At 47.0% G+C, this 21,303-nt stretch overlaps 1 protein-coding gene across 1 annotated transcript in view; it reads right to left on the reverse strand.

Moving 5' to 3' along the window:
- LOC147746889 (E3 ubiquitin-protein ligase HECTD3-like) overlaps window positions 1–21,303 on the reverse strand; it is a 523,212-nt gene that overhangs the window by 367,503 nt on the left and 134,406 nt on the right. Inside the window, exons 6-7 of the mRNA XM_086952298.1 lie at window positions 6,878–6,991; window positions 3,785–3,867 (exon numbers count right to left, since the gene is read on the reverse strand). Of these exons, the coding sequence (XP_086808424.1) occupies window positions 3,785–3,867; window positions 6,878–6,991 (197 nt within the window). The remainder of the gene's footprint in view (window positions 1–3,784; window positions 3,868–6,877; window positions 6,992–21,303) is intronic.

Below are 21,303 nucleotides of genomic sequence, written 5' to 3' on the forward strand. Positions count from 1 at the left end.
ACACTAGATCTAAGGCCCCAGGGTTAGATGGCCTTACCCAAACATGACCTTGCTCTACATCTCTAGGAGGTTTATGCACAGGCACTTGAGACTCCCGCCTACCCTGAGAGAGATTATGAAAACACAGCTGCTTAAGCCTGGTACAGAAACGCATCTTCATGTCGACCTCTATAGCTTCTCAATACCGTCAATAAGATTTGCGCCAAAGTGATTGCTACCTGCTTGCGTTCTTTTTGGAACAAATTCTATCGCCGATACAAACTAGCTTTGTTTCACATAGGTTAACCACCTTGAACCTATGAACTGGTTTTGCAGTGCTGGACCGCATTTGCCCCGAGCTCCCAGCGGCGGTTGCCCTACTTAATGCAGAGTAGGCTTTTGACTCGCTAGAATGGCCGTTCCTGAGGACTTCGTTGTACAAACTGTTACTCCCACGCGGATTCCTAGATCTTATTATGCTGCTCTACTCTAGCCCAGTGGCTAGACTGAGGGTAATGCTTCATTCGCTGCCCCATTTCAGTGACTAGGGGGACCCGTCAGGGACGCCATCTGTAAGCATTCCTCTTCATTATCGCCATGGATCCACTGATCCGGCAGCTACAGGAACAGCACCTACATTGCAGCCTGCGATGCCAGCCGGGTCACTCTTGGTCTCCATGTTCGCGGATGATATTTTGCTGTGTTAGAAACCCAGCCACAAACCTAGCTCCTATTATCCGTGAAATCATTCGATTTGGGTGCATCTCTGCCCTTTCTCCATTAATTGGACCAAATCACAGCTCATTCCCAAAACTGAAGCCACGGTACGCTGAGAGGTGGAGTACCCCTTTACCTGATGTGACGATTCCACCAGATATTTAAACTTTATTTTTCATAACCAAAAAGAGATGGTGATTCAACTGAACTATGGGCGAGCAGTGAACAAACTGGCCTTGCAAACTGAGCACTGAATCAAATTACCGTTATCCATGTTTGGGCACATCCAAAAGATCAAATTGGTAATCCTCCCACGTTTTTATTATTTTTGGATGAATATAACAATTCCTCTGACTAATGTTTTTTTGCCAATGTGAGGAGCTATCTGCTCCACCTGATTTGGGTAAGCTGCTGACCCAGAATCCGTTGGGAAGTTCTGCCACTACCATAAGAGCGAGGAGGATTTGGCATACCAGGTATGCAGCTGTATTTTTTGAAGCACAATGTCACTTCTCTTACTACTGGTTTCATGCAGATGCTAGATTACCATACTCAAAACAAGAGAGGGACCAGGCTGGGCAGACTTCTCTCTCTTCTATCATACCGCTGGGCATACTGAGAGATCCATTTGCAATCCAAATGCTTTCTCCTACCAGCTGGGCATTTGCAAAACTTTGCTGATACCTAGGGGGTGGGCTAAGTTTACTCTTCGCCTATACCACTAACTCATAATCCTTGGCTACCCCCGACCTAGGAAAAATGAGTACAACGTACTTTACAGAGGCTCTATTTGCACTCAGTGGGAGACCTTTCCCCAGGCGGACATGTTACCACACACATGGACATCGCCAATATGGGGGTCATTACACATATGGACAATTTTATCCTCTGGCGTCTGCACAATACATCACACGCCCGGCAAACCTCATATCCACTAGAACCGGAGGACTTCCCCCACTGGCGCTAGTGTTTATTGCCAGTGAAGGGTCACGATTGGTTTCTCGCTTGATCATGCTTGTCTTGGCCGAAGTTGGGGGGAGATGGGAGTATTCGGTCGACATGTGAACGTGACATAGGGCACCCCATACCATGTATGATGAGGTGCTATTGTTGCACACAAAAAAAGCTCATTGCCCCTAACCATAGGCATAAACTGAAACATTATACGTTTCTACACTGAGCATACACTACATCACAAGGTGTAGCAAACCTCGATGGCACACGATCGCACAAATGTGTGAAGTGTGGAAATGATAACACAGATTTCATACACCTTGCCTGGACCTGCCATGTTGTCCGAAATTGCTGGCTGTAGATTCTCACTCTGATCTCCACAGTGACTGGTATCACTGTTGAACCGGATCCCCTGATGGCCTTGCTGGGACATGTCAAACCTGTTCCACTCAGTTCCCGGCTCTTCACTGCCATTGTTAGCGAAGTGTCTACTGTCTCTACTAAGGATGAATGGCTGAAGGATATGTTAGACTGTGACAACACTATTGAACTCAATGCCGCGCTACAACCCCCACATCCAGACCCAAAGTTATTTGGCAACTACTGCACAATTATCTGCTTACACTAGACACAATACCGCAGATGGGAATGATTGATGCCCATGATGCCGGTGAACACTGGCCATCATAGACCTGCTACAGTGCACTTCTGCAGTTCGTGCCCGGATTGGTGCGGAGCTGGCTGTGGTCCTGCCCATTCGGAAGCCCCATGGCCCTCCAACTCTCCTCATCCACCCCAGTGTATTTACACACAAGCACAAGTATTTGTATGTTCTTACTCTGCCTTACTCCTGTATACGTCTCAAAGCTATTGAGTAGCCTCAAGTGATAAGTATATGGCTGAAATGCCATTGGTTGTTTTGTTAGTTATCTTGGAAAATGAGTGATAAAGTACCAAACGGAAAACCGGTGCCTGGCTCTCCATGTAGAGTTTTGCCCTCACAGTCAGAGCCTTCTACCGCCAACGTAATTTGATTAATTCCACAGCCAACTAGACACTCACTGCAGCTTGTCTGCATCCATTACTATTCTTCTCTTTGAGTTTGTGTCTAAGTGTTAGGATGCCAAACATTGTGATCTACTAACAGCGCTTCTGAATCATTATGCTCTGCAGGATCTTCAAACGGACACCTCTCTCCCCCGACACGAGAAGAACCGTCACCAGCAGACTCGACTATGGGAACGCCCTCTACTAAGGAACAACCACCAAGCTCCTGCGATGACTACAACAAATCCAGAACGCCTCGGCACGACTGATCCTCGACGTCCTCCGACGCAGCCACATCACACCCCATCTGAGAAGCCTACACTGGCTCCCCGTCAACAAGAGGATCACCTTCAAACTCCTCATCCATGCACACAAAGCGCTACACAACACCGGAGCTACATACCTCAACAATCGACTCAGCTTCCACACCCCCACCCGCAGCCTTCGCTCCGTCAGCCTGGCCCTCGCCTCAGTTCCTCGTATCCGGAAAACCGCCGCCCGTGGCAGATCCTTCTCCTACCTCTCCGCCAAGACCTGGAACACTCTCCCTACCAACCTACGGCAGACCCAGGACCTGCTGGCCTTCAGAAGACTTCTCAAGATCTGGCTCTTCGATCAGTAGCAGCCCCCGCCCCCAACGCTTTGAGACCCTCACGGGTATTTAGAGCGCTTAGAAATACATTGATTGATTGATTAGCACCTACAGTTCACACAGTTTCCAGTGTGCATAATATTATGTATCAAAATGGAATTATTTCTATAGGGTGGGGTGGGGGAGAGACTTGTCAAAACATTTTTAGGTCATCCCATTTTAAAGCACTTCTGCCACTTTTTACTGCTTTTACAGCTCAGCGCCTGTGTAGTTATCGCCAAACAAAATCCTCGTCTTCTGGACACAAAGAACAATTTATCTGGTAAGCAAATTGTCTATTAAGGCTGCCACAAACAAATCCATTTTGGGGTGAGCATTAATACTAAGCTATAATAATAAACAGAGGCACTAATTGTCCAATGGAGCCCACCCAACTTGGCATTAGCATCAAAGCAGCGCACTGCCCCACAAGTGTTTGTCTTTATGTAGTACAACCTTCACAATCCATGAATCGCATCTCGATGACCGGCAGGTGAGTCGTCATGTCCTCCAGGATGCAGACATCCCCGGTTAAAGTCCTGAAAAGGTAAGAGCACAGAGTAGGAGGTACGCAGAGGTTAGTATTTTAAACTATTGAGCAGGGAGGGTGGGAGGGGGCAGGGAGGGTGGGAGATTGCATTAGGTAGGACTGTTAAGTTACTGAACAGAGGTGGTTTGAATATGCCTGTGTTACATAGTATATGAATATTTTACAGGTCAAAAGGAATCCTTCAGGTATTCCGATCCTCCCTGGTGAAAAGAACAGCAGTGAACTTCCTGAAATGAGATTTGGATATAATGTGATCTGAAAAGGCCTGCTTCCAGACGCGGCAGCTTAACAGGCCAGCCTCACAGCCGCCTCTACACATCCTCAGGGTAGTTAGTCCCAGCAGAGGTGGGTGCTGCTGTGCGTATTCCACAGGTGGAATCAGCTCTCCAGCCCTGTGTTACTGTGGTGGTCAATGCACTTAAATTAATTTACTTAACAACTTTTCCTTCTTTTCTTTATGAAGTTCCTCCTGGTAATCCATTCAGTTTGTAAAATTTGTTTTTATACATTGTTTTGATCCTGCATAATCAAATGTTTTATTCATATCTGCTGTCTTCACTCCCTACCCTATATACAAGTTCCTGCATTTAATGTAAAACAATAAAGATACTGAATAAACAATCATGGGGGCCTATTCAAAAACACCACTTTGTAGTCCGTTTAGTAGGTATACAGTAAAAAAGCTCATGTACCACAACATTCCTGTGCTACTCCTATTTTTATATGCGGAGGTCTCTGCCACATGTGCTGCCACAGAGTTACTGTAGTCAAAAGGGTCCAAAACAGTGGTAAACAGACTGCTGCCTGGCTTCAGAGTAATTACAGCACCACTCATGACCACTTACAGGAACTGCAACAGGCTCCCATAAAAAACATTTGAGTCAGGGACTTAAAATAACATCCCATAGGAAATAATTTTAAATCAACAAAATAATTACTACTTTTACATATATTTTGTTTAGTTATAAAATATTTAATGAATAAGTAATTGTTATATTATAAAATGTAATAAGCTTATTTTAAAATACAAACTAAACATTTTGCTGTTTTTCTTTAAACGTTTATTTAAGAACTATTATTATAATTTAAATAAATAATATTGAATGATATAAATATAGTTAATACACATTTAAGGTAATATGCTTAACATGTTATTAGTTGCAGGTCTGAATTACATAATTAAACGAATTTTACATTAACATTTCAACATAAAATATTTTAAATATAAATATATTTTTTAAGATTACTAAGGTTTTAGTAATTTCCCTATACTTTTGCATAGGGGGAGCTACAGTGGTAGTAACTTTACACTTGTAAATCCTGGTGAAGGAGGCTCTGCAAAGGGGAGGAGACTTGAACTTCTGCCCCTAGGAATACCTTTACACTTAGAAATGGTGAATAGCATAAAAAGTGCAATGTTACTAATAGGTGCAGTAGTACAATCACACTTGAGTGAATTTGTATGTATAAATTGATGTTTGTTAATAGGCCCCAAAGTCTTGGAAGCAAACGTTTCAACCAATTGCCAAAGATCCTCACAAGACATTTCAGTGAAACTAAAAGCCAATGCTTCACTGATATCAGAGACATCCAACATAATCCGGTAGATTTACTAGCATCCATAAGATATCATCTTTCAAAGTTGTTTACTATGCTCATCGCCAGGACTTACACAGCGTATGCGGATTTCTTATTCTGGCATTAGCACGTACATTTAGCAGGATATGCAGAAGAAATGTTCCTGCAATTAAAAATTGATCAATGCAGCATTTTCATAAAGATATGTGGACACGGCAAGGCATATGGGAAAATCATTAATTCAGTACCTCTAAAGAGATCCCGAACTGGATGATCCTATGCTTAGCACCTACATTTCAACTTATAAAACAGCCAGAACAAGCACTCATATGGCTGTAGGTGCCTACAAAGCCACTTTCTTCCATGCAGCAGCAGGGAGAACAACCAATTAACCAAAGCACACTAGCCTTTACTACCTGGCACAATACCTAGGGCTGCTACCTGCAGTCTTGGTGGCTTTTTGATTGTTATCTATTGATGAAATGTCAATCAGGTTTTGTTCTACTGAATTTTGCACCATTTTCTATTGGTTCATTTCACAGGAAGGGGGTTACTGGTGGTACACATCAGCCAAAAAGGGCTTTGTTTACTAACAGGACAGGCATAAAAGATGAGACACAAATCAATAGACCATGCTTAAAACGCACATTAGACGCTGCTTAGCAAACTACATTGATCCAGCAGCACTGCTGCTTGCTCGTAGTACTAGGTGATTGACTGGAAATGTATCATACAGAGAGCACAGGGAGATATATTAAAAGGTAGGCAGTGCAGGAAATGAAGGCGATCCTCGATCCGGCTATTATTGAGTCAGATTTAGGATCCATGATATGGGCTGGCCTCAGCGAAATAAGCTGTATTTGTACCTGGTGTACTTTGCCAATACAGGGACATATTCAGCAGCATCTGTACTTTGTCTGCTTTATGTTGAAGCACCAACCTGCAGGTATTGACGGAACTTTCCTATTTTCACTTCCAGTTCAGCCCAACATAAGGCATGATTTAAAGGGAAATCGGCCCTTTTTTTTTTTGGGTGTCACTCTGCATGAGAGCTATCCAGAACCTAACTCGTAGGTGTCACTGCATTGGATGAATGCAAAGGTGCACACAGCTTTTCATCAGTCATGTATCTAGGATCTGAAACTACACCTCTGTACCCATCAGGACTGCTCCAACCCTGCTTCAATTTAGGAAAGAGCTGCTGACACACATGTGTAAAACAGCACTACATAGTAACAGATCCTCTAAATCTCAGAACCCAACCTTTACTCCACTATCTCGCCAACTACATCTTTGACTTGATCTTGTATGGTGTTCTGCCGCCTTTTGGTTAGGTTTGCACTTTACAAATATTACATATGAACATATATATATTATCACACAGTCCACCGCTACCCTCCACCGCACCGCTCAGCACTTACTGGTCGATTAACACCTCGCGAAGCTTCTTTAAGTTATCTGTACTTCCGCCATATACAGCCACCTTCTTTGGCATGAAGCTGCAATCGTCGGTATTGACCGTCAGGTGAAGTTTTCTATGTTGGGAATAAGGATGATGCATTATGGTCCAGTAGGGTGAATACAGGGATGCCACATAGCCAGATGAAAGCTTACAGATGACCCAAATTCATTACTTAAACTGACACTATCCAAAGCAAGGCAGCATACATATAAATAATTTGAACACAGGTAGAAAAAATAACAAGCATTTGCAATGCAATAGGTCTCGCATTAGGAAAGTTTAGCTATTGGTATTGTAAATGACAATTTTTTTATTTATGTGTTGGTTTTGAAAATAACGAAATAATAGCTTTGTCATTTACAATGGCAATAGTTTTAACTTTCGCAAATGTGACACCTATAGCATTTGTAATGCAATGTGCTGTATTTACGTGACTTAGATGTATTGATATTATAAATAACAATGGCTTTTATTTTTTTTAAATAATTAATACTTAAAAGTCATTGTAATTTTTTATTGTAATTTTTAATGGCAATAGCTTAAACTTTTGTAAATAACTTTTGTGAACATTATGTTTAGTGTATTTTATAGTGAGACGGAAATACAAGAACAGAAGTGAAATATTAACATCTTTTTGTGACATTTGTAATAAAGCTTGAAACATTGAGAGAGCATATTTGAACCAGTTGTTGAATGGTTCTACAGATTGATGCTGTGGTGGCGCTGAGTGATGTTGTGGTGGCGAGGAGTGATGCGGTGGCATTCAGTGATGCTGTGGTAGAGCATAGTGATGCTGTGGTGGTGCTGAGTGATGCTGTGGTGGTGCTGAATGATGCTGTGGTGATGCGACAGATAGAGGGAGGGTGTTAGATAGAGGGAGGGCGATAGATAGAGGGAGGGCGATGGATAGAGGGAGGGCGATGGATAGAGGGAGGGCGATGGATAGAGGGAGGGCGATGGATAGAGGGAGGGCGATAGATAGAGGGAGGGCGATAGATAGAGGGAGGGCGATAGATAGATAGAGTTAGGGCGATAGATAGAGTGAGGGCAATAGTTAGAAGCGTGCACTGACGTCTGGCGGTGTGTGTGTGAATGGTGAAATTGTGCACTGACGGCTGGTGGTGTGTGTATGCCTGGTGAAAGCATGCAGTGACGGCTGGTGGTGTGTGCGTCACTGGTGAAAGTGTGCACTGATGGCTGATGGTGTATGTGTGCCTGGTGAAAGTGTGTACTATGTCTGTTGGTGTGTTCCTGTTGGAAACGTGCACTGACGGCTGGTGGTGTCTGTGTCCGGTGAAAGTGTGCACGGATGGCTGGTGGTGTTTGTGTGTGGTGAAAGCGTGTACTGATGAGTGATGGTGTCTATGTGTGGTGAAAGTGTGCACTGACGGTTTGGTTTTCAGTGTAGTTGTGTGTGTGTTTGTTGTGTGTGTTTGTATGTGTGGTTGTGTATGTGGTTGTGTGTGGTGTTGTGTGTGTGGTGTTGTGTGTGTGGTGTTGTGTGTGTGGTTGTGTGTGTGGTTGCACTGTAAGGCATTCATGAGCGTGGCAGTGCTAGAGTTCACACCTTTCAGTGAGAGGCTTTGGGGTAGAGGTGTGCCAGAAAAAAACTCATGAACGCCAGATTGCAGCATAATGTGTACTAAAATAGATCAGCCTAACAAAAGTGTGTAAAAGACAATACATAAAAAATAGTTGTCTAACAATTAGGTGGGTCGGATGGTGGTGTGTCTGCCTCCTAGAGGCGTGCACTGAGGGCTGGTGTTGTGTATGCCAAGTGAAAGTGTGCACTGGCAGCTGGCGGTGTGTGTCTGCCTGGTGAAAGCGTGCACAGACAGCTAGTAGTGTGTGTGCATGATGGAAGCATGCACTGACTGGTGATGATGCCATTTGGGCCTTCTGAAGTATTTAGCCATGCAGCACATTATCCTGGGTGCTACACCATCTACTGTTACTTTAGGTGCATTGGTTAACGACCACACACCCAAGAATGGGATTCCGTGCTTTTTAATGAAAATATGAAAAAGTTGTGTACGTTTGTCATGTGAAAAAAAACAGTGGAAGTGAGAGACAGGTAACAGTTAAAGGGACGTCGCTACCAGCGGTGCAGCAGGTGGCGCCAGGTCAACTGCAACCAAATTGCACATGAAAAACGATATTAGATGTTAGTGACCGACCTCACGCTATATGTGGAGCACATGCGGCTTGGTTGCCATATGACTGTAGGTAAAAACTCACATGAACAAGGAATCAGTGCATCAGAAGTTCAATGTGATGAATCAAAAAGTTCCACAGTCAGAAGAGACAACATGCGTTAACTGTTTCTGTTGTATCTTTAGCCAAGAATATAGAAATTAGTCTTTGTGGACATTATTGTGCATTGATTACATTGAAAGTTTGCTTTTCCTCGACCGTGATTCAGAAATAAAGTTTTGATGTTTTTTACTTTAAAACTAGGGGATAGTTGGGCCGTTTTCCGTCCTTGCACATGTGCACATTCCGGTGTCTGAAAGCCCTCAGTGCTCCTTACGGGACTGTCACATACCCAGCTTCAGGTAGGAAAGCACCTGGGGTGATCCATTCTTTAGGGCTGGTGTCTGCTTCCGGAGCGCACTGTGAAACAACCACCTGCCCCTGCTGGCTGGACGATATGTCAAAGTAAAAGCTAATTTCCGATAAGCCTGCTACAAGGGGTGTCAGCTTGAAGTCAGAGTCATGCTCTGTGAGAGGATGTGAGGGCAAAGAGGGTGGGGGCGCTGCTGTGACTTTCTGTGGCCAGAAGAGAGGTAAGCTTCTGTCCAAAATCCTGCCCTGAAGGGATATTCCGGGACTGAGAATGAGAAAAGGCCTGTTCAGGGGTTGGGGATCCCCGGAATGAGAAAATACAAGGTGAAAGGGGAAGGAGAAGAGTGCAACGAAAGAGGGAGTAAAGTTCTACTGAGAGAGCAAATATTGAGAGGCAGAGAAGGGGAGGACATGAAAATAAAGGAGGGGTATATAGTTTGCGCGATCGGAATATGCAAAGGAGGTGGGGTGATGTGAAGGGAATGGACAGTCCAAAGATATAGAAAAGGAGAGCGGGAACATACGAAAACAGTGGAGGGAACGGGCAAATACTAAAAAGGGAACGCAAAGAATATAAAGTGTGCAGAGGGAAGAGTAAACTAAAAAGGGAAGTAGTAAAGAAAAAAGCTAGAAAAGAGAATGAGGAAGTGAGTGAAGAGGGTAGAGATAAAGTAGGGGAGAAAGAGGGGACCGAAGAAGAGTTTGAGAAGGATGAGATAAAGAGTGTGTCTGAAGAGAGTGGGGAGAATGAAAAGGAGAGTATATACAAAGCGAGTGCAAAGGGAAGACAAAAAAAGAACTGGGTACATGAAAAGAGCAGAGAAAAGGAAAAATAAACAGAGACATGGAAGGTGTACATAGAGAGGACAAGAAAAAGTAGAGTGCAGCCTAGTGATGAAGCCAAGATCTCCAGAGTCTACAATTAGGTCACTGAGAAAAGTATGTTTCCCAGATGAGGGGATAAAAACGATATTAGATGTTAGTGACCGACCTCACGCTATATGTGGAGCACATGCGGTTTGGTTGCCATATGACTGTAGGTAAAAACTCACAAGAACAAGGAATCAGTGCATCAGAAGTTCAATGTGATTAATCAAAAAGTTCCACAGTCAGAAGAGACAACATGCGTTAACTGTTTCTGTTGTATCTTTAGCCAAGAATATAGAAATTAGTCTTTGTGAACATTATTGTGCATTGATTACATTGAAATTTTACTTTTCCTCGACCGTGATTCAGAAATAAAGTTTTGATGTTTTTTACTTTAAAACTAGGGGATAGTTGGGCCGTTTTCCGTCCTTGCACATGTGCACATTCCGGTGTCTGAAAGCCCTCAGTGCTCCGTACGGGACTGTCACATACCCAGCTTCAGGTAGGAAAGCACCTGGGGTGATCCATTCTTTAGGGCTGGTGTCTGCTTCCGGAGCGCACTGTGAAACAACCACCTGCCCCTGCTGGCTGGACGATATGTCAAAGAAAAAGCTAATTTCCGATAAGCCTGCTACAAGGGGTGTCAGCTTGAAGGCAGAGTCATGCTCTGTGAGAGGATGTGAGGGCAAAGAGGGTGGGGGCGCTGCTGTGACTTTCTGTGGCCAGAAGAGAGGTAAGCTTCTGTCCAAAATCCTGCCCTGAAGGGATATTCCGGGACTGAGAATGAGAAAAGGCCTGTTCAGGGGTTGGGGATCCCCGGAATGAGAAAATACAAGGTGAAAGGGGAAGGAGAAGAGTGCAACGAAAGAGGGAGTAAAGTTCTACTGAGAGAGCAAATATTGAGAGGCAGAGAAGGGGAGGACATGAAAATAAAGGAGGGGTATATAGTTTGCGCGATCGGAATATGCAAAGGAGGTGGGGTGATGTGAAGGGAATGGACAGTCCAAAGATATAGAAAAGGAGAGCGGGAACATACGAAAACAGTGGAGGGAACGGGCAAATACTAAAAAGGGAACGCAAAGAATATAAAGTGTGCAGAGGGAAGAGTAAACTAAAAAGGGAAGTAGTAAAGAAAAAAGCTAGAAAAGAGAATGAGGAAGTGAGTGAAGAGGGTAGAGATAAAGTAGGGGAGAAAGAGGGGACCGAAGAAGAGTTTGAGAAGGATCCAAGATCTCCAGAGTCTACAATTAGGTCACTGAGAAAAGTATGTTTCCCAGATGAGGGGATAGGAAGGAATAAGTGATATAGAGGGGAATAGATATATCAAAATGTAAAGAAAAGGAGAGGACTAGATGTGAGGTGGGGGGAAGGTGACTGAGTGGGCTTACCAATTAGGAGAGTGGGTGTCTATGGCACAGCAGTTTGGAGGAGAGTAGGAGGAGAAGGAAATGGGAGTCAGAACAGTGGAGCGTTATTGAAATACGAGGGCAAATGGGCGGGGGAGGATAGAGTCGCCGGGTTAAAGATGGAGGTGGGGAGAGAGGAGGGGAAGACAGCAGCGACTAGAAATCAACAAAGGGAAGTGGATGAGGCGCTGAGAGACTGGAAACAGAGAGAAGAGCAGTGGCGTAAATAAAGGTGTACAGAGACAGTGGGCGAAGGAGAAAGAGGAGGCGAAGGGGTGCGAATGTGGAAAGTGTGTTGGTAGTGGAAGAAAAGTGAAGACGCAAATGGGAGAAACAAGGAGGGTGGTGGGGAGGGAACAAGGATGTGGACGCGGTAGTGCAAAGGGGACAGCATACAGAGAAATGGTAGGTGGGAGGAGAAATCAGTAACACCGGTTGAAGACATCAGCTGCGTATGTTTGCCTCAGAAAGCCAACAAACAGCATTCCAAGAACACGAGCCGAGGCAAAGAAAACGGTGCACAGAACGAACTGAAATGAACATTAGCAAAATGAGACATGTAACAGGGGACGTCTCCATGTGAGGTTCCATAACACCAAAAGGAGGGGCTAATAAGCATAGTAACTAAAAAAAAGAAGGCAGTTATGAAGGGCAATAACAGGAACCAACGAAAACAAGCTCTAGGCATTGCCGTGGCGGAGGCGGGAGCGAAATCCTTTGAAGTCTGATGCCGAGGCACAGACAAATGGTGGTGTGCGAGCGGCTTCCTTTCAAGTCTGATGGGGGGGGGGGGGGGGGGGGAAATGCTGAGCGCGCACCCGGAGCACATGCACTGGCCATAATCCGCATTCCAAAGCCCTCTTGGTAGCCTTTCCTGGAGCCCCTACATAATTCTCACCGAAGCAAGGCGCAAGCGCATTGGCTCAGCGAGACGTGAAAAGGCCAAGAGCAATGCATTAAATTAAACACAATATACAAACACATTCTGCCAAGCAAGACAGGGTCATGCATAAACAATAAGTAGATATAAATCATTACAGCTCTACAGCGTTCAGTCACAAAGAGAAGCAGCACAGAATAAAGGAGGGCAAGAGAACAAATACATTCAGCATTCAAGTTTACTGGAAAAAAGCAAAGCATGTCAAGAAGGGTAAGAATGTTATGGGTGATAGGTGCATCACTCAACTATCATTCCTGTACTGTATCAGACTGTAGTTTTTGCATTCACCCCATACCTATGATTAGAACACGAAAAGATTCCGGTGCTGAACAAAGAGGCTACTCCATTTGTTGCACAAGGTTGGTAGATTGTGGGTAACAGAGTCACGTATGTGCTGAAGAGTATGAGTGTTGTGCATGAGCTATGGAAGAGTGATCCAATCATATTGTGACAAACATATCGCTCTTCTTAAGCATGGAGTGAAGGGGGCATGGCCGTTAAGAAGACCAATGGCATGTATTCGCTGAGGAGCCACTTGCCAAATGTGTCTAGACACTGTAGCATTGCTGAATGCCTAAGACAGATTTGCTCAGGTCGCAACACCTAACCCAACATCTCTTTGAAAGCGGGAAAGTGGGAATGACCATCTAGAACAGCAGAAACCGTCACACCACATGCAGTGGTAATGCAATTAAAGGTGTAACATCCAGTTATTCACTGAATATCAGCATGATTATAGAAAGATAGGTGACATCTCATATCAGTTGGTTGCATAAAATAAAAAAATTAACTGTCATTAACATGATAGTGCAGAGATAAATGGACTGATTTAGAATTTGAAGGAGGGGTTACTGGTTACTTCGTCACAACATGACGCGCATCCCATTCGCCTTATTACAAGTGCAATAAGATATAATGCAGCTAATAAGGCCGGTGGGATGTTTATCACATTTGTGACGGAGTAACTCAGCTACCAAACACTCAAACAGGACCAAAGTCACTGAATTCCTGATGAAGCAATGCCAGAAATCCCTTTTTACCATTCACAATCAATACCAATACATAACAGAATGACAGACAATGGTGTCATGAAGTATTATACACTACACTTCATTCGAAGTCTCTCAAATGTTCAGGTGATTCTGTCTTTTATAGCTAATACATTGACAATTGTTCTCATTGATCCAATAGATAGACTTTGGTGTGTTCATCCTGTTGGCATCAATCTTGGTTATTGTTGTTTTCTGTCCATGTGAAGCAGATGCTTAATATTCAGATATGAGCAAGGTCCATCCCGATGTATTCTTCTCTTGTCCTTTGGAACCGATTCAGTGTTCCACAGTTTCTACCAGAAACTTTCGTCCTTATCAATTATATACATCTTTTTAACATGCAGGATGCCCTGTTACTCCAGGAAAAGTTCTAACTTTGGTAGGGAAAGGGAAACTCTAAGAAAATATCTAGCTTGATTCTAGGAAAAGCTACATGTTTATAAAGTTCTCAGCAAATGCAGTATGCTTTTACATTTACAAGCTTGCATCAACTAAGCTATGTTATCATTCTGTAACGTGATTCTTGCGTTGACTTAATCCTACATACTACAATGAACAACCCTGACACATCTTGGTGAAACTGAGACTGTTTATTTTCCTGTCCTGATGGTCAAAGAGTGACTGAAGTCGCCTGGAGGCGGCAACCTGGCTGCTTGATCCCCTGTAGGGAGAGGAAACTACTCAGATTTTAATAGTTTCTCTGTGTAGACTTGTCCTTTCAGAAAAAAAAAAAAAAAAATTGCTGATAAGGTGGGTATATGTCGCAGGGTCCTGGTACGGTCCTTAGTTGAACGTGCTCATAGATGCTGTGTCACAAATTAGGTCTGGTGTCCCATCAGATGCGATTATCATCTGCTTCTTGAACTACAGAGACAGGGACACAGTTTCACTGGGGTCTGTAAGAATGGCCCTGCACAGTTTAAAGGGACATCAATCCAAAAATGTCTAGACTACTCTCAACTTGTTCAACGTCAGTGCTGCTCTTTTGAGGCGTTAAAAAGAGCAAAGAATTAAATATATGCTCTCCCATCTTTGAGGACTAAAGGTAATCAAAGATGGGATTGCATATTTCTTCACATTTGCTGGGATTGTGTGGGATCTTGTTGGACCCGGCCTCGTGGCGTGGTCCCACTCCTCCCGCATGGCGGGCCTTGGACGACATCGACCCCTGTCCTCCGGCCTAGGGCGACACCCTCCAACCTTCACGAGAGCCGCCCCTACGGGCGACCGCCGGCTCTCTCCCCTCTGGAACTCGGCAACCCCTACTCGCCCCACTCTGCTGGTCCGACCCCTATCCCGGACCACCATCTCAGACCCCGACTCCATCTTGGACCCTCCACGACCAGGCCCCGTGGCCTCGGCCCGACCTCGGCCGCGGACCCAGCGAAGCCCCGACATCGAGGCACGAAGATCCGACCAGGTGGTAAAGCGGCCACTTGACGGATCAATGAGTAGAAGGGTTTCGATGGTCCTCCAGCCGTCCCGCGACGCCTGGTTTCGATTGCCTCCGGCCTCCCTGGGCGCTGGCTCCACCCCCCTGCTGGGTGTCTGGACACTCTCATCCCGGCCCCTCCGACCCCCCAGGTGCGAGGGTCCGGACATCAAAGAACGCCAGACCTATATCTGGGGCAGCTCTGGAGCAGGTCGGCAGTTGTATCCTGGAGTCGAGAGACACCGAGACGAACTCATCTACGTGGAACCCGTAACCACCTTTGGAGCCCTGCTGACGCTGCCCATCTTCGCTGAAACCATCTTCTGGAGCCCTGCTGGCGCTGCCGCGGCCCATCTTCGCTGAAACCATCTTTGGAGCCCTGCTGGCGCTGCCGCGGCCCATCTTTGCTGAAACCATCTTTGGAGCTGCTGGCGCTGCCGCGGCCCATCTTCGCTGAAACCACCTTTGGAGCCCTGCTGGCGCTGCCGCGGCCCATCCTCGCTGAAACCATCTTCGGAGCCCTGCTGGCGCTGCCACGGCCCGACCCTGAGGAACCCCCTAGCTCGAGGATTGAGAGCTGAACGTAGGGTATCCCCGTACCAGGCTGGTACCAAGACTGTCCCGCTACCCCCTTCCCTCAGTGACTGAACCTGAAAGGATCCCTTGATCCAGTTGAACCTATACCGCTACGATTACCTGCCTTAATTGTTGATAAAAACGTTAAGAACCTATCCTTGTGTGGTGTCCATCTGTAGTGGGGTGATTGCTCGTCTGTACGATCCTAGGGGAGGAACCTCGCCAGGAGGCCTCTCGACTTCGCTCGGCCAATTCTAAGATCCCCTTTCTAACATTGGTGGCAGGCGGTGCGATCCGAGCCGACGCAGATCGTACAGAGAGTAACTCACCCACTACTAACAGAAACACACTACGACCATGACTACCAAGGAAACCAGACCGACCTCAGAGTTCCAGATGGAACGGTTAGAAGACTATAGCCACAAAGAGTTGAAGCAATTCTGCAAGGACCTGGGCATTGCTACCACTGGACTAAGCACCAAAGACGATCTCAAACAAGCCCTGCAAACATGGGTGGAGACAGGAGCGACGCCACCCCAGAACGAAGTCATCACGATCCCCGATATGAACCCAGAGAACATCGCAACCTCAGCGGAGGAAAGAAACAGGGGCCTCTCCCACGAGCATGCCCGAGAACGAGAAAGGAGCCGGCTCCACGAATTGGAGCTGGCTAGACTCCACTTAGATGGAGAACTACAACTGGCCGAAAAAAAGATAGCCCTTGAGCAACTACGGCTACAGGGAGACCTGGAAGAGAAAAGAAGGCAGAGGGATTTAGAGGAGAAGAAGCTTGCGTACGAGCATGAGCGGGGGTTAAAGGAATTAGAAATTAAGGCTAAACACGGGGACACCGGCGCCTCCGGGAGCCGGAGCACCCCTCCTCCTACAGACACAAAGGTCCACATCCCCAAAGATGTCGTCAGAGAGTACTATAAAAACGACGACATCCAGCAATGGTTTAAGGCCTACGAGGTAGCCATGACCTCGCACCGAGTACCGCAAAAAGACTGGGGTGCCGGGTTGTGGGGGAGGTTCGTCAATGAGGGGAGAGACGCCCTGCTACAGCTCCCCGACGCCGAGATGACCTCGTACGAACACATGAAAGCCGCCCTCCTTACTCGCTATGGGCTCACCCCTGAGATGTACCGGCAGCGATTCCGAGACTGCAAGAGGATCCCCGGTACCACCTGGGTGGAGTATGTGAACTTTTATAGTAGAGCCTTAGAGGGGTGGATCAAAGGCAGTCAGGTCACCACCTACGAGCAGCTGTTCAACCTCATTGTATGGGAGCACCTCTCCAACAACTGTTTTGTCGAACTCAGGCAGCATCTCCTCGACAGCAAACTGACCGAGCCACGGAAACTCACCATCGAAGCCGATCGATGGGAGAGCACCCGGGTTCCCCGGAACTTGATGGGAGACCAGGGCCGAGCTCACCAGCGATCCCACCATCAGCGAGGCGCGGTGCCCCCCACCAACACTACACCTCCCCTGTCCGGAAGAGGAGTGTAGGAAGGTGGATACCTGACTATGGTTGCCCCCAACTTTTTGCCTGGTGTTTTGCTGGTTTTCCGACTTAGTTGGCCTGGGGCCCTGCCAATCAGGACCCCAGGCCTACTGCTCTCTCTCTAAAATGGATTCCATGTACCTTAGGTACATTTCCAATTGGTACTGGGCCACTTTATCAGACCCTGTAACTCAGGGCATAGGTGTACCCAGGGCCTACCAGGGGCTGCAGCATGTATTATGCCACCCCTGGCTGGCCATCTAAATCTGGCACAACTGGCTGCACGACAGCTGGGGCAAGGTGGTGTAATCACCCTTTGCTTTAGATATAGTATACCTATATCTAACCCTAAAATGGACACACAGATTCCTATCAGTCACTCCTATGGCAGGCCTTGACAATCCTGAAGGCAGAGTGCTTGGAATCGTGTGAGATGGTGCTCTGGCATGAGCTGAGCCCGGTTGCAGCTTGCGGAACCAAGTCCTAATAGCTGTTCCATGATAACGCGTACCATATACTCTTAAGTGCATTCTAATCCTCGCTGTTAAATGCTATCTCTGGTATCGCTTTATCAAAACATGTCGAGTAAGGTGTCATACGAATTGGAATACTAACCCTTCGCCAATTCTGGCGACGGGGTTAGCATTCCACCCTTCTAGAGGGACACGACATGTATGTAACTGTGAACCCCGGTTAAAGTTAACTCAAGCCTCAGGATCACAAAATGGATGCTGCCACCACAGACACGAGTCTGACCTCCTGCTGCTGGGAGTCCTTCCAGCGAGGAGAGCTTGGACAAAGGGTTTCCTGTCACGGGCGGTGCTAGCACCATCCCAGACAGGGTTTTGTGTATCCTGGGTAGGCAGGGCTTTACAGGAAGGTGACTGCAGAGTGGCACCCCGGTGCTCACTACGCATCTGCCGGCTAGAACCAGTTCCAGGGGCACACCAGCCCCTGGCCTGGGGAAAGTCCGGCATGGGAGAGGGGTGTAACTGTGAGAAGGTGGCCTGATATGCAGGGCTCACTATTCTAGTGAACACTATGTATCAGTCCAGCAACCCTTATTGATGATTGGTTGTAAGTCAACCTTATAGACCAGCTATCCTAGTAGCGTGGATATGAGCAGTCTAAGGCTAAAGACTCGAGAGGGCGTGTTAAGCCAGCTGTTATACCACACATATACCCCTTGAATACCAAGTGAAAGGACACCACACAAGTGTTATGAAAATAAACAAGATATTTATTAAGAATCACAACAGCCCTGTACTCTTTATGAGGACAGGGTACTAAGCACAAAACAAAACTCTTACGAAAATACTTAAGTTAGCACAGTATATACAAATGCCCGAGGGGCACGGAAAACCATATACTCTGAAAGTGGAATGCGAAATTACTAGCAGGTAAGTACAGTACTAATAGGCTTAGGAATCGCTAGGACTTGACTATAGAACCTTCAGATTACTTATAGGAGGCCTAGGGGACTCGGGTGCAGAGTGTGCACTCTCACGCGTGATGCGGGACAAAGTCTATGGTAGCTAGTAATGACAAAGTTAGTGTTCTCGGGCGAACCCGACCTGGTAGGGAGAAAACGAAAGTGGATCCTGACCCTTGGATAGTGAGGCTATGCTGGGGCACCGAAATGCCGAAGTTACCTAGCCCAGGGGCTGCAGCTGCATATGTCTCAAAAGACGTCGGGAATCCTCGTTGACGGACCAGGAGCCTGGAAGAAAGAAGTTGCTGGCAGGCGATCAGTGAAGAAAGTTCGATGGATCCAAGCCTGGATCGAAGGAAGATGACACCTGAAAGCAGAGGGGACCAAGTTCGAGACTACTAGCCAGTAGTCAGTGGGCACCAGGAGGGCACCGGATGGTAGCCACCTCGACTAGGTGAGTGGGTGACGCTGTGTTCGCAGATCTCACGGACCAGGAGGCGTTGTCGGCGACCAGGATGGAGGAGCGAGCTGTCCCACGAAGATTGAAGCTGTCGGCGTCGCTGGACCCAGGATTGGGCAACAAAGCCTTGGCAAATTCAAGCCCACGCGGTGGACTCAAAATGGCGTCTGGAGTGGACCAGGAGGGTCCGGGGTGCCTCTCTTGAAGAAGGAAGCAAGGGCCAGTCTGGAGCAACCAGACCAGCAGCAGTGATGTCGTCGGGCGTCGTGAAGAAGGCCACAAGCCAGCCGGCTAGTAGCCACACAGCGCGGTGAGCACGCAAAAGCAGAAGGGCCCCACGCAGATCGTGGAGATGCTGGAGGGCTGATCTTCGGTGCTGGAGCTGCTCAGGGTTGGGGCTTCTCGGACCCCAAAGCACTCACCAGTGGAGCACACGGTGGGCTTGCTGCAAAGAAGTCGTGCAGTCTTGGCGATCGTCGGTCCCTCGAGGTCTCGTCGCACTCACGGTTCTCAGCTTTGCTGTAGAGGTGAGTAGAGGTCAGAGGTGCCAGGGAAGCCGGGTCTCGTCGAGCTGGGTCGTCGGATTCGTGAAGAAGGACTTGCAGCAGACCGCAGTGTTCTTAGGATGGTGCCTGCGGATGCAGGGTGACTACTCCTTAGCCACAAGGGAGAATCTTGAAGAAGAAATCTTGATGTCCTTTCGTAGAAAGTCGTGTCTTGATTCCAAAGATGATCTAATTTGAACAGGGGGCCCGCTCCCATCTTTATACTAAAAAAGGGGGCTGACCCGGTGACTAGGTCCTGCCTATGGGTGGGACTAGGAGGGGGGTGGTTACACCCCTCTCCCATGCCGGACTTCCCCAGGCCAGGGGCTGGTGTGCCCCTGGAACTGGTTCTGACTGGCCTATGCGTAGTGAGCACCGGGGTGCCACTCAGCAGTCACCTTCCTGAAAAGCCCTGCCTACCCAGGATACACAAAACCATGTCTGGGACGGTGCTAGCACCGCCCCTGACAGGAAACCCTTTGTCCAGGCTCTCCTCTCTGGGAGGACTCCCAGCAGCAGGAGGTCAGACTCGTGTCTGTGGTGGCAGCATCCATTTTGTGGAGCTGAGGCTTCGCTTAACTTTAACCGGGGTTCACAGTTACATACATGTCGTGTCCCTCTAGAAGGGTGGAATGCTAACCCCGTCGCCAGAATTGGCGAGGGGTTAGTATTCCAATTCGTATGACACCTTACTCGACATGTTTTGATAAAGCAATACCAAAGATAGCATTTAACCGCGAGGATTATAATGCACTTAAGAGTATATGGTATGCGATATCATGGAACAGCTATTAGGACTTGATTCCGCAAGCTGCAGACAGGCTCAGCTCATGCCAGAGCACCATCTCACACGATTCCAAGCACTCTGCCTTCAGGATTGTTAAGGCCTGCCATAGGAGTGACTGATAGGAATCTGTGTGCCCATTTTAGGGTTAGATATAGGTATACTATATCTACAGCAAAGGGTGATTACACGACTTTGCCCCAGCTGTCATGCAGCCAGTTGTGTCAAATTTAGGAGGCCAGCCAGGGGTGGCAAAATACATGCTTCAGCCCCTGGCAGCCCTGGGTACACCTATGCCCTGATTTACAGGGTCTGATAAGGTGGCCCAGTCACAATTGGAAATGTACCTAGGGTACATGGAATCCATTTTAAAGAGAGAGCAGTAGGCCTGGGGTCCTGATTGGCAGGATCCCAGGTCGACTATGTCAAAAACCAGCTAAAACACAGGGCAAAAAGTTGGGGGCAACCATAGTCAGGAGGTACCTTCCTACACAACCCCCCCCCCCCCCAAACGAAAGGAGATAAGGCTATCCTTGTCCAGGTAAGCCTCTATTACCTAAGTGGCCATATAAGGAAGGACCAGCTCTGGCTTGGTTTCCCCCTGTGTCATGGTCCACTAGGCAACCCCTCACCCTAAGGGTATCTGAGGGTCTCCACCATAGGGAATCTCTGTCTCTGGTGTGTCTTGGGAAAGAAGGAGGCTGATGCTGGGATGGAGTACTGAAGTGAGGCTCCTCTACCTTTGGGCTCAACTTCCTCCAATCACCATTCATCATGTGTGCCTTTCTTTCTTTAGCTGAGATGCACTGAGCTCTCAGG

Source organism: Lissotriton vulgaris, chromosome 1_1 (assembly GCF_964263255.1).
Source record: "Lissotriton vulgaris chromosome 1_1, aLisVul1.2, whole genome shotgun sequence".
NCBI classification, from domain to species: domain Eukaryota; kingdom Metazoa; phylum Chordata; class Amphibia; order Caudata; family Salamandridae; genus Lissotriton; species Lissotriton vulgaris.